The sequence below is a fragment of the Excalfactoria chinensis genome, chromosome 4 (assembly GCF_039878825.1).
Source record: "Excalfactoria chinensis isolate bCotChi1 chromosome 4, bCotChi1.hap2, whole genome shotgun sequence".
NCBI classification, from domain to species: Eukaryota; Metazoa; Chordata; class Aves; order Galliformes; family Phasianidae; genus Excalfactoria; species Excalfactoria chinensis.
The window spans coordinates 72,281,698-72,295,592 of record NC_092828.1 but is presented as its reverse complement, the minus strand read 5'-3'; the positions used below and the strand labels follow the sequence as shown (position 1 = coordinate 72,295,592).

Below are 13,895 nucleotides of genomic sequence, written 5' to 3'. Positions count from 1 at the left end.
GCGAAAATTTCTGTGGGGTATTAGAGCTGGCAAAATGGGTAGGGACAATGGAGAAACTGTGATGTATTCATCGGTACACCAGTGAATTCCTTAGAGACTCCCCCATTGCCCACCCAACTGGCCTTCCCTCATGGCACCTAGGGAGGGCAATGGATTGCAGGATGAAGGGAAGAAGAATTTGTAGAGCCTTTTCTATCTTCAAAGATGCTACGATCAAATTATGTTTTACAGTCATTTTGTTTTACCTCCCTCTGCAGGGTGGTGATGCAAAAGCAATGGGTGATTCCTATCCCAGCTATTTTTTCTACTTTGCCATGCATCAGGAGCAAAATCCTGGATCTGAGATGCCTGTGTAGTTTGAATGGTTGCAATGGCAAAGTATGTAACTGAGAAGCATGTAATGCATGTTGAACTTGTGGCACAAAATTCTGAAATTATCTATGGAGAAGCCACAGGTGAGACTTGATATGATGCCATTTTTATTTATTTATCAGCAAGATATTCATTACAGGGGGACAGACATCATAATTTGGTGCTGCTTGGGCCTAAAAGCCTGATACACAAATCACAGAATCACAGAATCGTAGGTGTTGGAAGGGACCTCCAGAGATCATCGAGTCCAACCCCCCTGCCAAAGCAGGTTCCCTGCACCAGGTTGCACAGGTAGGCATTCAGGCATGTCTTAAATATCTCCACAGAAGGAGATTCCACAACCCCCCTGGGCAGCCTGTTCCAGTGCTCCGTCACCCTCACCATAAGAAGTTCTTGCACACATTTGTGTGGAACTTCCTATGCTCCAATTTCTGTCTGTTTCCCTTTGTCCTGTCTCCACACACTGCTGAAAAGAGTCGCCTTGCCACTTTGCCCCCTACACCTCAGACCTGGATCAGGTCCCATCTCAGTATTCTTTTTTCAAGGCTAAACAGACCCAGTTCACTTAGCCTTTCTTCACAGGGAAGAAGCTCCAGACCCTTCACCATCTCTGTGGCCTTCCAAGTGTCTTGGAGAATACACGTTACGTGTTTCAAATATATGGAATTCTAGTGGGCATTTGTGGTAAGATTCACAAGTTGCACTAATTTCATAGACTTTGTCCTTGGTTGGTGTTACTGAATTTCTATAGTTTTCCATTAAAAACAAACAAACACCAAAACAGTACCATTTTGTTCAGTTCCTACTAGGTTTTCTACAGGCCACTGGACTATGCATAGACATGACTAAAAATGGAGGGCTCTGTTGATTCCTTGATGTTTCTTTTTGATACAGTTCACATTTGATGATTAATCTTGTCCTCACTGCAGAGAGCTGTTTGTTCTTTTTATCCTTGGGCTAAATGAGAAGTAAGAACAATCCTGGTGCCAAAGCACAGTAAAGCTGAGGTACTCACCACAGTGTAAACTCACTGAAATCACTGAACCTTGTGAGTTTACCTTGTGGGAAAACCTGAGTCTTTGTTGTGCTGTTCTCTTGGCATTGCTCCTGCGTAGCACAGCGCCTGCTTTTCACAACACTTTTGTCTTGGGACGGTTATGGGAGTGCTGCTGAGTGACGAAAAGCACGGCTTCTTTAGCAGCAAAGTCCTTTGTTTCAGCATAGAAAATATGATTTCCATCCACACAGACTTCAAAAGAAACAGTAGGAATTCTTGAGAGCCTGATTATCATGGCATAATCACATTATCAGAGAGATTAGAAGCACTTTACTGTGTCTTTATGGTTTGCGGTGATCTAACTTGAAGATTCTGGACAGAATCTTCAAGTGATGTTAAAATCTCTCTTTTATGGTACCAGGTCAAAAGAGAGCTTTTTACCTGACCCCACTCAGAACATGCTTATTTTTTCTGTCAGCTCCAGAGCTGGGCACAGGCAGAGCTCATGGTTTCTCATCCTTTCTGCCTCCCCTGGATATACTTATCTCAGTCATCTGCAGCAGTGTAAAACAAAAACCTCCTAAAATTTTCATAGCTATTGCTTCCAATTAGCATGAAACAGAGTCATTAAATAGGCAAACTAATTAAATACAACAGTGTTAACAGTTCAAGTGGTTGAGGAATTCTGTGTATTTTCCTCAGAAATCTTGGTGAACTCTGGGTGCTGTTGCCCTCAAGGCTGGTGACTGGCCCACTCAGTATAGGTGTCTGCATGGCTGCATTGCCTTGAGGTGAGCTGCCTACAGCCCACATCTTGTAAGCGAAGCATTACCTGCAAGACTCTGAATGCCTTGGAAAGTTAAAGCTGAGACCAACAGCGTGAGCAAAGCATGTGATTTTCACAGCGTGTTTCTTGTTTTGCGTGGTTGCCAAGGACCACTGAAGAGTTGGGGATTAATGCTATGATCACTTGGTTCCAATATAAAGGATTCCATTGATAATTATCCCAAAGTGAAAAAAGTTAAAAGTAATCAACTGAAAAGCCTTTTCAGATGGGAGCCTGTGCCCCTGGAAGTTCACAGTATGCGTAGTGTCTGTGCAGAAAAGGTATGAAATGTGAAACAGCTGTACTTGACCTCTGTTAAAGACTGAGATGGAACAATGACAATAGAGAGTGACGTGAGGGAACTGCTGAAGTTTATAAGGAAACTGCTCCAAGAGTGTTGGAACATGGGATGTAATGTTTTAGCCTAAGTGGGCATAGAAATAACCCTGGAAAAAGAATTCAAAAAATCAATTACATATTCTTTCAATTCACTTGATTATTAACATGTAAAAATGCATTTTTAAACTAACAGTGAAGTCTTCTACCTGCCAAGGCATGGAGTGAAGACTTTGTATGTCTCCAGCTGAGATTATTAAAACCCATGCAGCAGGGAGCTGCATTCCTTTTGCTATTTTAAGGAGTGAGGAAAATAGAAGAGAAATACAATGCCATGGACACGAGCACTAGAGAACTGAAAGGAAGATGTATTTTCTTATAAACTTCTTCCTCCATTCTATATCTTCTAACATCAGGCTTGATTCTTTGCATGGATAATTTTATATAACGCACTTCATATCTTGCTACTAGAAAGCATAGTCCTAAACTGCCAATTTCTACCAATACTGTGGGATCTTAGAATCTGTTAATCTATTTCAGATTCTTTCAAAATGAACTAAGAAGTGTAAAAATGTTAACACAAAACTCTGTGGTGAGTATTCAGATGTCATGTGGCAGCTTCTGAGGCTAAGAAAAAAACAAAGCGCCTACGGCACTATTTCTACAGCATTGTTCTGCTAAGTAAGCAAGTCCCAGACTACTCTGCACATCTCTGCGGTGATAGAACAATAGAAGTTCATCAGTCTCAGATGAGTCTTTGCAGTTTTAGAAAATGTTGCCCTCTTCAGGCAATGGTTTGTCGTTGCACCTTCTCTTGCACTTGGGTCAAAATACACACCCTGACTAGAAGGCAATCAGTGTGGAATATAAGTTAATTCACTGTGGAATTCTTGTCTTGAGACAACCGTGATACTAGTCTCAAATAATCTGAAGTGCATTTTCTGACTGCATGTGACCTGCTCACTTATTGCATCTTGTTTTGCCTTCCTGTTGTACTTGAACTAAAGCATAAACAAAAATGCTTCTTGTATTTTGCACCTTGGAAAAAGAGTTTGCAAATTTCGTAAGCAGTGGTCAGCTTTGTCACAAAACACTGCTGTTTTATCACATTTCTACAGCAATATGGCTACCATCACATCTTTCAGAAATAAAAGAGAGATTTCTGTTACTCGATATTTATCTGAAATACATCTAAATACAATCTTTATCTGAAAACGTAAGGGGAAAACTTTAGTCCTAACTAACCTAGCATATCAAGATATCAGGTTATGTTGAAGATTAAGCTGGATGGAGCAAATGAAAGTTTATGAGCATGGTGTATTGACTTCTTTTTTGTTGTATTTTAGGGTCGACCAGGACCAGTTGGGATTCAAGGACCGATAGGTGCTCCTGGGTTTACTGGTCCAGAAGGTTTGCCAGGAGCAAAAGGTGAGAGAGGAGCAGTGGGCCCCCCTGGACCAGCTGGACACAAAGGCAACAAGGTGGGTTCAAGAATGAATTTTCTTGCTTTATCCCCTGCAGTAGATCTGTTGTCTTGTTTGATCTGTGTTTGAATGTATAAAGAACATCTTGGAATGTCTGCCAAAGGACGAGGGTATTACGTTAATACATTTAGAGAATTCCTTGCTTTTATTTTGAGGTGAGAACACAGTTTCCAAAGCTGCTGAATGTTATGGCCATCCTGGTATGTGAACCATAGCTAGAAGAACATTGCTGTAGCCAGTAGTTTCTCACTTCACCTGCCCAGAGATAGATGGATATCACTTGTGCTACATTCAGAGAGATCTGGAGATGGTTGCTATGTAGAAGATACTGAGCTGACATCTAAAAAAGGGAATGGATATTGAGTGCAACCAGCAATTCAGTTTTGCTGGTGAAAAACTGTTTATAACAGAAGTAATATTATGAACTGCCATATTAAACAGAATTAACCCAACATTAAGCATAGGTGTCAGTAAACAGAATGTGCATGATTAAGCACAGTAGCAAGTGTACTACTGAGGGTTTGTTCTGCTGTTTCTTCTTAGGAAGTAGCAAAAGGGGTGTTCAGACTTGGCAGAAGAGTCAGTGGAAGTATGAACAAATACTTTCACTGGTGTAGATTGGATTCAGGAAGGTAGTTTACCTTAAGGGAAGTTTACATTGTGCTCTAGGCATGTGTTTGCATCATGAGTTTTGGGTTGAACACTGAGGACTCATCGTGTCCAATTGTATAGTACAGTGCAGAATTACACTCTCCTTTTGCTTAATATTAGTCAACACACTGAAGTTCCAGTCATCCTTTCTCATAAGGCAGAGAACATGGTAAACTGACAATGATGACAATGAAAGACATTGCCTCCAAATTGCATTAATCTGAACGGCAAAGGAGTACTCAAAAAAAACACTGACTGCTGATATGTCTGATATTTCACAATTCTAGCAGATAACACTGAAGTCAATAAACAAAGATTTTGGAAGAGACAAAAGTCTGGAATTGGAACTAGCCTCTAACAACTGGAAACAATTAATTTGCCCTGAAATAGTCCTTTATCTACTCCAGAACTTCTTCTCTATCTTTTCAAATGGCTGCATATACAATACCAACATACAGTAAGATTCTACCTTTCTCCCCTTCATAGAACCAACATACTTTACCTTTGCAAAGCAAGAATAATTTCAGGTGGGTGTTCTGCTCATACAGCCTGTTCTACTGTTATCCAGAGTAGAGCAGTAGAGCCAACAAAGTGATATTCCCTTACAACTCAGTCAGAGGTGATCTGAAATTAGTACGGTTGCCTACTTATCCCTGGATGGAGGTATAAAAATATAGACAGAAAAACCTGTAAGGCTTATTGAAACTCTTGGAAGATCAAGCATCTCACTGAAAGTTAAGTTTACACTGGATTGCTTATGTTCCTGGCATCTTATTTTCCCCAGATGTGCAATAGGAGATTATATTTTTCCTTTAAATTGCCTGATTAAAACATTCCTGAAACACTCATTTGGCATCTAATCAAGCTCAGATGTTCCGTTTATATTTTCAGTGACTTCTGTGGTCAGGGAGCATCTACATGAGATAGTTTGCTCCTTTTACTGTTGAAAGTTGAAGTCCAAGACTGGAAATGTTGGAGTGAAACATTGACTGAAATATAGAGATTGATAAAGAGAAATATAATGTGTTCTCATTTTTATTTCAGGGTTCAATGGGAGTTCCAGGATTTCAAGGCATCAATGGGATCCCAGTGAGTTTGCATATGTAAAATTAAGTCACTTGAATGTCTCTTCACTCTGGAGGGAAATGGCAATTCTTTGTACTGTGTAATGATGGAGACTCTAGTTTCTCTGTTTGAAAAAAAAATCCAGTTCCCTCACTTCAGTCTTTCGTGCTGTAGTTTATACTGCAGTTAGTTCTTATCTTGCTTGTTGTGGGCACAGGGTGCAGATTGTTCCAGTTTTCTTTCTAGTAGCCTTCTTGTATGTGATAACTATTATCAGATCTCCTTCAGTATTCTTTTGCTATGATGTGAACTGAAACAGTGATTAGGTCTGAGGCCTCCAAAGAATTTTTGCTTCCAGATTAGATTCTAGTACTGGCCTGTATCTGATCCTTTCAGAAACCTAAAACAAGAAAGAGGTAAGTTCTGCATTTGCCATGTGATAGGAGTTGGTAGCTACTTTCCCTGACCATGAGGAGCTTTTGGTTCATTTCTTTACAACTTGAACTTTCTAGTAGTTGTTTCTTGCATCATACTGAAAATTATATGCCTAGAGTATTTTGATGAACTCTCTTTTGCTTTGGTTCTCCCCAGTGATTCTTGGAAAGATGTGTTAGAAATTATTTGCCTCAGAGGACTTTTAACTGGGCCAACTTTAGAAGTTGCTCCAGATTTCCTTGTTCTCTCAGCACTATTTAGCTAGTTCTGCTTTCTCCTGATATTAGAATTATTTTTCCTTTCTTAATGATATTTTCCTTAATGTAAGCTTGTGCTTCTGAGCACTCTTTACTCTCTTTCCCATCTACCTTGTGTTCTCAGCTGGCCAAGAGCTTCATTACAGTTGAGCTGTGTTTTCTGACTTCCTATCAAACACTGAATCGTTTTGATAGGTTGGCTGAAAATGCACTGTTGGCCCCATGAAGGAGCTCACTGAATTCCAGTTCCTTCTTGGCCCCTTCTGTCCCTCAGTTCATCCTCGCCTGTTTTCTCTCCTGCTCTACTCCCTTGCTGCTATTTTTTTTCTTTTCCCACCAGCCAACTAACTCTCTAGCTCTGAGGAGAACAAGCTGTTCCCATAATACTTAATTTAATTGAACACACTGTGGGAACATGCTGTTCTCAGGGTATTTTTTCAGATGAGGCTCTGGAGAAAGGGGATTCCCAACAATAAGGGAAGGATAGAGATACAGCAAAAACCACTGCCAGGTAGTTGGCAGCAGCAGGCATTCCAAGGAGAGAGTGAGGAGGCAGATGAGAGAATTCAAAGCTTCCAGCATATGTGGATATACTCTGTCTCCTTTGCAATATTGAGTGGGTGGGCCAATGAGAAAGAAGTAGGTTTTGCTGCTTATGAACAGTGAAATGCTCACCTTTGGCTCTTCTTTGTTATAACTGCAGGACAGAAAAAGGGGGCAGGGTAACTAATACATATTGTTTACATTCTAGCCATCGAGACAAATGCTTCCATTCTGGGTGAAAATAGCAAACATCCCTGCTTGAGAAAATATTTACATTTTTGCCAGTCACATTTCAGGATAGGGAGTAGCTTAGGTTTGTTGTGAAATGTACACAAACTGATGCACATTATATATTTGTGTGAAATGCGGAGCAAAGGAGAGAAACTATATGTGTGCTGATATATTTAAGAGAGAACTAAAAATATATCACTATCTTTGTACAAGAATTAACATCCAAACATGAAGAGAGTGCCTTTGGAGCCTGCAGGTATCTTGGTGTGGGCAGGTATATTTTGATTGTGGCCAAAACCCTGCAAGACTGTAATTCAAAGGAGTATCCCACTGTTGACCTTAATGGAAATGGTGTTCCATAGAATTTCCCCGGGCAATACTGGTGGCAAGTAAATCGTGTTGTTGCAGCTGGCCTGACTAATCCTTTTAACCTAGCAAATACAGCAGCAGCATGTGTTTATTGCTAGCCTTTCCATGTCAGAGTGCAGAGGAAACTGTCAAATCCTTATCCCTACTTGGGAAGTTTATTTTTTCCCATAGGACAAGATTCAAGGACATCCCTGGCGAGGGCTGAAGCTGGGGATGCATATGGCTTTTCGTGAACTATCTGAAGAGTTCTAGAAATAAGTATTTCTGTGAAGAATAAGTGCGTGTCTGTGCAATGAAAGTTAGAGTTACATGGAGAGGCGAATTTCCCTATTTTGTGTCCCTCCTAGAGGAAATACAAGCACTTGGCAAGGCTGTAAAGAGGCCACTTTGCTGTAGTAATCCATGAACCTGCTTATTCAATTAGTTTTGTGTTCACCCTTGATTGCATTTGTTTCCCTATTTTTAAATATTTGTTGAGCTTTCCTGTTGGGATGGCCTTTGTGCTAAGCCTGTTTGATTTAGAAGAGAGGTCGCTTGGGATCACAGCATTAGTGTATGCAAGAGAGTCAGATAAAGCAAGAGCCTAGATGAATGGTTCAGATTTCCTTATCTGTCTCCTAAGGAATGCCCCCTTTTGTGAGAACAGAGAGCACAAGTAATTTCTCCAGCCTGTTCCTAGCTCAGGTTTGTAAACTAGTTGCTCTGCCATGTCATAAGTTAACAACTGTAAAAGCTTCTTCTTCACCTTAGTCAGTTGAGGTGCTTGAGCTGAACTGATGTGTCTAACACAGGAACTGGCGGAGCTGAGAATGAGTAAATGGAGTGGAACACATAGAATTAGTAGAGTGAAACTAACTACTGTTTTTTTAGGTAAAAACAGCTGTTTTACTTATAGTTTTAAATTCCTGTAGAAAAGCTTCATTTCAGCCCTATTTTTGTGACTTATTCTTGAGGAAGCTTGTTGTGCATGCTCAGTATTGCCACAGATAAGTTTCTCAAAACAAAGCATAATGAATTCTGATTACACAGTAGCCAGAAAGTAGGAAATCTCATGTTTTTCTTCTAGAGCAAAAGAGACAACGTGTGTCTGTGTCCGTCTATGTCATGCTTTGGCTCAGAACCATGGACATGGATGCCATGGGATTAAGTGACAGGGCCACAGATGTGTTTAATACACACAAGCAGTCACTGTAGTCAGCACGATTTGTATCCTCTTTGTGAGCACTCCTCACATATTAAAGGGATATCCAAGTCTTTTGGGCCTCTTGGACACTGCATTGGCCAAGATTTAGGAGGCTGTGCCCAAAGTATTTCCCAAGACATGATGCCCATTGGTTAGCTGCCTGCCACGGATGGCTTTTGGCCAGCCCTGAAGGCTCAGCAGCTTGGTTCCTCATCTGTCTGAGGGGCAGATGTTGGCTCAGCTTCCCTTAACCCTGCAGTTGGCCAACTTATGTTGTAACCAGATACGTGTGCTATTCACGTAGCTTCTGTATTGTTGCTGTTAACAAAGGGAAGGACCTCATAGGAATCAACAACTCTGGCCTTCCTCTGCAGTCACAGCCTGTTGCATCAGAGACTTGCTGCTCTTGGCTGTGGCATACTGTAAGGATGGAAGAAGGTGGCTTGCCACTGATCTGTTCCAGATTTGGGAACCAAATGTAGTAAGTTATAAGAAACAAGTATAAGTGGCAGTGAATTGGTGCTTCAGCCTTTTCGTGTCACTTGGCTGGGGCCTGGTGAGTCCCCAGCTTGCATGCCACAAGCGGGTGCTTTGACCAGCAGACTTAATCATCAGGGCTACTGGTACCATATACACAGTGATGCCTTTAGCTAATGCTTTGGGATGACTTCATTCTATGTCCTGAGGCCTTCTTACATTCAAGTTTATGTCTGTGTAGGTGACCTGCCTAGATCCTGCAGTGTATATACACTTTGCATTGATTCAGTTTGCACATTATTGACTGATAGAGGGCAGATCTGGGCTCTCTCCTCTCCATTTTATTGTCACAAATTGCCACACTAGACCAAGAAACTCACCTGGCTGAAATTAAGAAACAGAATAGTTATTTTTCAGCTGTGTTGTTGGTTTCTTTCCTGCTCTGCCTGTGCTTATGCTAGCAAAGAAGAGTAGGTATGAGCAACCAGCAGCATGCAATGGCTCTTTCAGTAGCAGCTGACACTGGTGATCAGTTTGAATGTTTGCATAATTATGGTGTAAGTTGCTCTGCATCCTTGGGAAAGTCACTAAGCTACTGTGTGACCCCAGCTTCTCATCTGTAAAATGAAGATTATTGCATTCTCACTTTTTTGCAAGGCATTTTAAGATGCTTAGATAAAAGACTTTACATTACTGCGGAGTTCTCACTGAGTTTGGTCAGAGCATATGGTATTGACTTGGACTGGGAAGACCTTCAGCAACACAAATCTGATTTGTTTTATGTGTCAAGCATGAAGGATTGTGAATGTTCTGGTTTATCTCCATTTTATCCTTGTTTATTTTTCACTTTCCTAGCATGAGTCATAACTTGCTTAATGCCATACCTTAAAGATGAATCTTTGGGATCACACAAAAATGCTCTGGGAATGATATGAAATCAGGGTGTACAGAGGGGAGAGAGAGAGAACCATCAATTACTTACTCCCTGTCAAATTCTTACTCCCTGAATTTCATTTTTCTTCTTACCACACAATATTGTCATTGAGTGCCACAGAGCTGGTTTCTATGAAAAGGTGGATAGAATAAAGAGAAGCTTAATGCCTGGGCAGCGTGACTGACAGTTTTGCCAATGTATACCCATGTGATACTGAAGAAAGTAACTAAAGGCTCTGACTTTTATCTCCTTTGCATCACTAGAGTGCTGAGTCAAATGAATAGAGCTATGGCAGAGCTAGACTGGTGTGAAATCAGGATTAGGTACAAGTCTTTCCTACCCTGCTTTTGATTATTAATTGACCTTTGCAGAAACTTTCTTTTAAAGACTGCTGGTTTCATTAGATCTTTCACCAGTTGCTTTGCCTAACTTTAAAGTTTAATATAATAAAGAAAGCTAAATGATGTGATGGTGGAGCTGAAACATCTGTTGAACTACTAAAGGAAGGAATCCACAGTGGAGAGGAAGAGAAGTCAGTGAAACTTTCAGCTTTGGAACTATAACTTCAGAATTATAAACGCTCAGTGTTGTTGAACCTGCCTTTGTTTTTACATTAGCAACTTCCACTGTCATTGTCAGATGCACCCGTGCACTGTGTCATATGCTGTGTATTTCAGATTGTGCTCTCAGGACGTACTCATGCACAAGTTATGTACTTCAGAAAATTATCCCCTGGAGAAAAATATAATTGAATCCAGATGATGTTCTAGGATTAAGCTTTGGGGAGGATAAACAATGCTGGCCGAAGAAACTAGTTCTACTGCAGCCTGTCATATGCTGAACTTGAGTGGGAGTTGCCTGTTTCCTTTGTTTTGTGTTGCTATTTGGAAGACATCAGTTTTCTGGGGACAGCATTGTTAATAAAATACCACCTGTCAGTCATCCTCTCTTTTTCCCTTTTACACAGGGTCACCCTGGCCAGTCTGGACCCAGGGGTCCACCTGGCCTTGATGGCTGCAATGGAACAATCGGGAGTCCTGGTGTTTCTGGGCCAGATGGATTTCCTGGCATACCTGGGCTGCCGGTACGTCCCAAGGCAATTGTAGTGTTTTTTTGTCACTAAGCCAGGATTTGCTTTTCTTACCAGTGGTGGAAGAAGAGCTCCCAAGTTCTTAGGAGGAATCCTATAACCCCAAGTTCCTTAGTATTCTTAGAGCTCAGTGTCATTTTCTTATTGAAATTCCACTCTTATTTACTGTGTAAATGTTAACTTCTGAGGCTAAAATGAAGATCCTGTGACAATATGCTCCCACACCACCCTGTCCCTTTGTCACTGGCAACGTTCAAGCTGACTCAAAAGTGACCGTGATGAAGTTTTTAAGAAATATGATGGATTGGAATGTTTCAAGTTAGGGAATGCTGATTCAAAAAAAGAGTTGGTCATGTGTCTCTTTTACTTGTCACTCAGACTTTAAGTTTATGTGATGTTGAAAATAACAAAGCAACGAGAGCAAGTTAAAGTATGACTTTCTAAAATAACTGATTCACTTGTACTTCCTGTTCAAATTTCTATTTCGTAGTGTTTGTGGGATTTTATTTTTGGCAAGGAAAGCTGCTTGGATCAGCTAACTCCTCTCAAATTATGGTGGCAATTACATGAAATCACCTTGGATAAAGTGAATGGAATGATGAAGATTAAAACAAACTGGGTACATCTAGAATTATAACAGCTGCTTTTTCAGAAGATTCATGCAATCTGTTGCTTTTTTTTTTTTGTTTTTGTCTCACTGTTTCTAAGTAAATATGGTCATTTTCAGTGCTACAGAAGAGAAAACATACATGTACAGGAGAACTACAGCATGTCAAACAGATTCAGGGAGAACCTTAAAAGGTTTTGAAGGCCTAAAATAAAGGGAAAACCTAATATAAGTAGGCAAATACCAGAGAAAATGTTTGCAGAGCGTTGTTTTTCTAAAACCCCAGGAAGTCTTAAATTCTCCTAATACCACTGCAGTGCTACTTTTGTAATTTACTGGAGCAAGAAGTTCCTTATACTGAATTTAATTTCTTTCAAAAACAAATCAGTATTTTTTTTTCTAGAAATTTACTTTTGTCATTTATTTTTTATCAGGGTCGTCCTGGCCCAAAAGGTCTTAAAGGAGAACCTGTTTTTGCACAAGGCAGCCTTAAAGGAATGAAGGTAAGATTTGCTATAGGAGAAAACACAGGATGAGAAATACGTCAGTGTCCCAGAGGCTTCAGGTCTGATGCTACAGCTTAGGTTGCTCATCATGTTATTTGGGTGTCCTAGATAGGTCTGAAGGCAGAGCAGAGGAGAAAACCAGAGCTTCCTTAATGGCAGTGCAGAGTACTCTCAGAACTTGAAACTGCTTGATCTTTGCAGCACTAAAATATTTTGTTTATTGCATGCTGGATTGCTGGGACACAGCTCATCTCATTACTGTTCAGAGTAGTTGCTGGTCCTTCATTTGTCTGTGGAAAGCTACCACTCATTTGTTGGTGTCAAACCATAGATATGAGGAATTTCCTGTAAGCTTATCCTGATTTACATGAGGTAGCATATTTGTTCTTAGATGCAGAACTTCCCTGTATGTGGCATCCTCACACATGCCAAGTCCGTTGAAATAATAGCCCAGGAGACTCGCAAGCACAGATTAAGATATCTCCTGTGAAATCCCACTTGCCTTCCAGTGTTTTTTGTACTGGGAGATACCAATAATCAGTCAGGTATGAATGCATGAATATTGTATTTCATTCATAGTATTTCATCATTTATTGCTATGAAGTCAGAATTTAATTCTCTTTTTATAAGGACCTTGCCCTGAACTGTCTGTATCATTTCTGTAATTTTATTTCCTATAAAGAGAATACACACTGTGATAAGATGATCTCAGTTTATTGATCCAAACAGTGAGTTGGTTCTTCAATACCCTCATATAAAAATTTAGTTCTTTGTTGCCTTGAAATGAATATTCATCGGCTTAGAGTGGTTTTGATTTTTGCCATAAGCACTAAACATGGGAAAAAACTATAAAAGATTCAGAACTTCTTGTGGTATATTCAGCAGTCTCATTACTCATTAAATATAGAAAATATTTAGGTGGGTTTTTTTTCTGCCATGTGAGACCCCTCTGACCTTTGTTTTTTTTTCAAAATGATGAACTTTTTAACATTTCTACCCATAGATAGATAGATACTACACACACACTACACTTGATCTTAGCCAAAAGGCCGCGAAGCGATAGATAGATCCATACATACAATGATAGATAGATAGATACAACCATACATTGGTAAAAATAATACAGATCTTTGTTTATATAAACTTCACTGTTTGTGGAAAATACAGATTGTTTGAAATAACTATTTATAGTGTTTGTAATGAAAGTTTTTGTAGTGTGTTCTGCAGACGTTTTACAATGAATACAACTTTTTAATGCCACTTCAGTTTCTCTTGCTACCTGCAAATAAAATGGTTGTCGTTATTCCAGACTTTTGGAGCCTTTCCATTTCCCAATTGAAACATGGAAACACTGGTGTCAGAACTAAAAGTGAACACTAATTTAAAGCAAATATTCCTGTTTAGACTAATAACTATGTATTTATAGCACTTCATAGTTTCTTGCAGTAATACAATGGTATTTTTACTGATGCATTTTTCATTTTTAGGGAGAAAATGGTCTTCCTGGATTGGATGGTATTTCTGTAAGTTAT

The 13,895-nt window shown here is 39.9% G+C and overlaps 1 protein-coding gene across 1 annotated transcript in view; it reads left to right on the top strand.

The window, feature by feature from the left end:
• COL4A6 (collagen type IV alpha 6 chain) overlaps positions 1 to 13,895 on the top strand; it is a 116,282-nt gene that overhangs the window by 75,367 nt on the left and 27,020 nt on the right. The window contains exons 4-8 of the mRNA XM_072334964.1: positions 3,878 to 4,012; positions 5,711 to 5,755; positions 11,128 to 11,244; positions 12,292 to 12,360; positions 13,851 to 13,886. Coding sequence (XP_072191065.1) covers positions 3,878 to 4,012; positions 5,711 to 5,755; positions 11,128 to 11,244; positions 12,292 to 12,360; positions 13,851 to 13,886 — 402 coding nt within the window. The remainder of the gene's footprint in view (positions 1 to 3,877; positions 4,013 to 5,710; positions 5,756 to 11,127; positions 11,245 to 12,291; positions 12,361 to 13,850; positions 13,887 to 13,895) is intronic.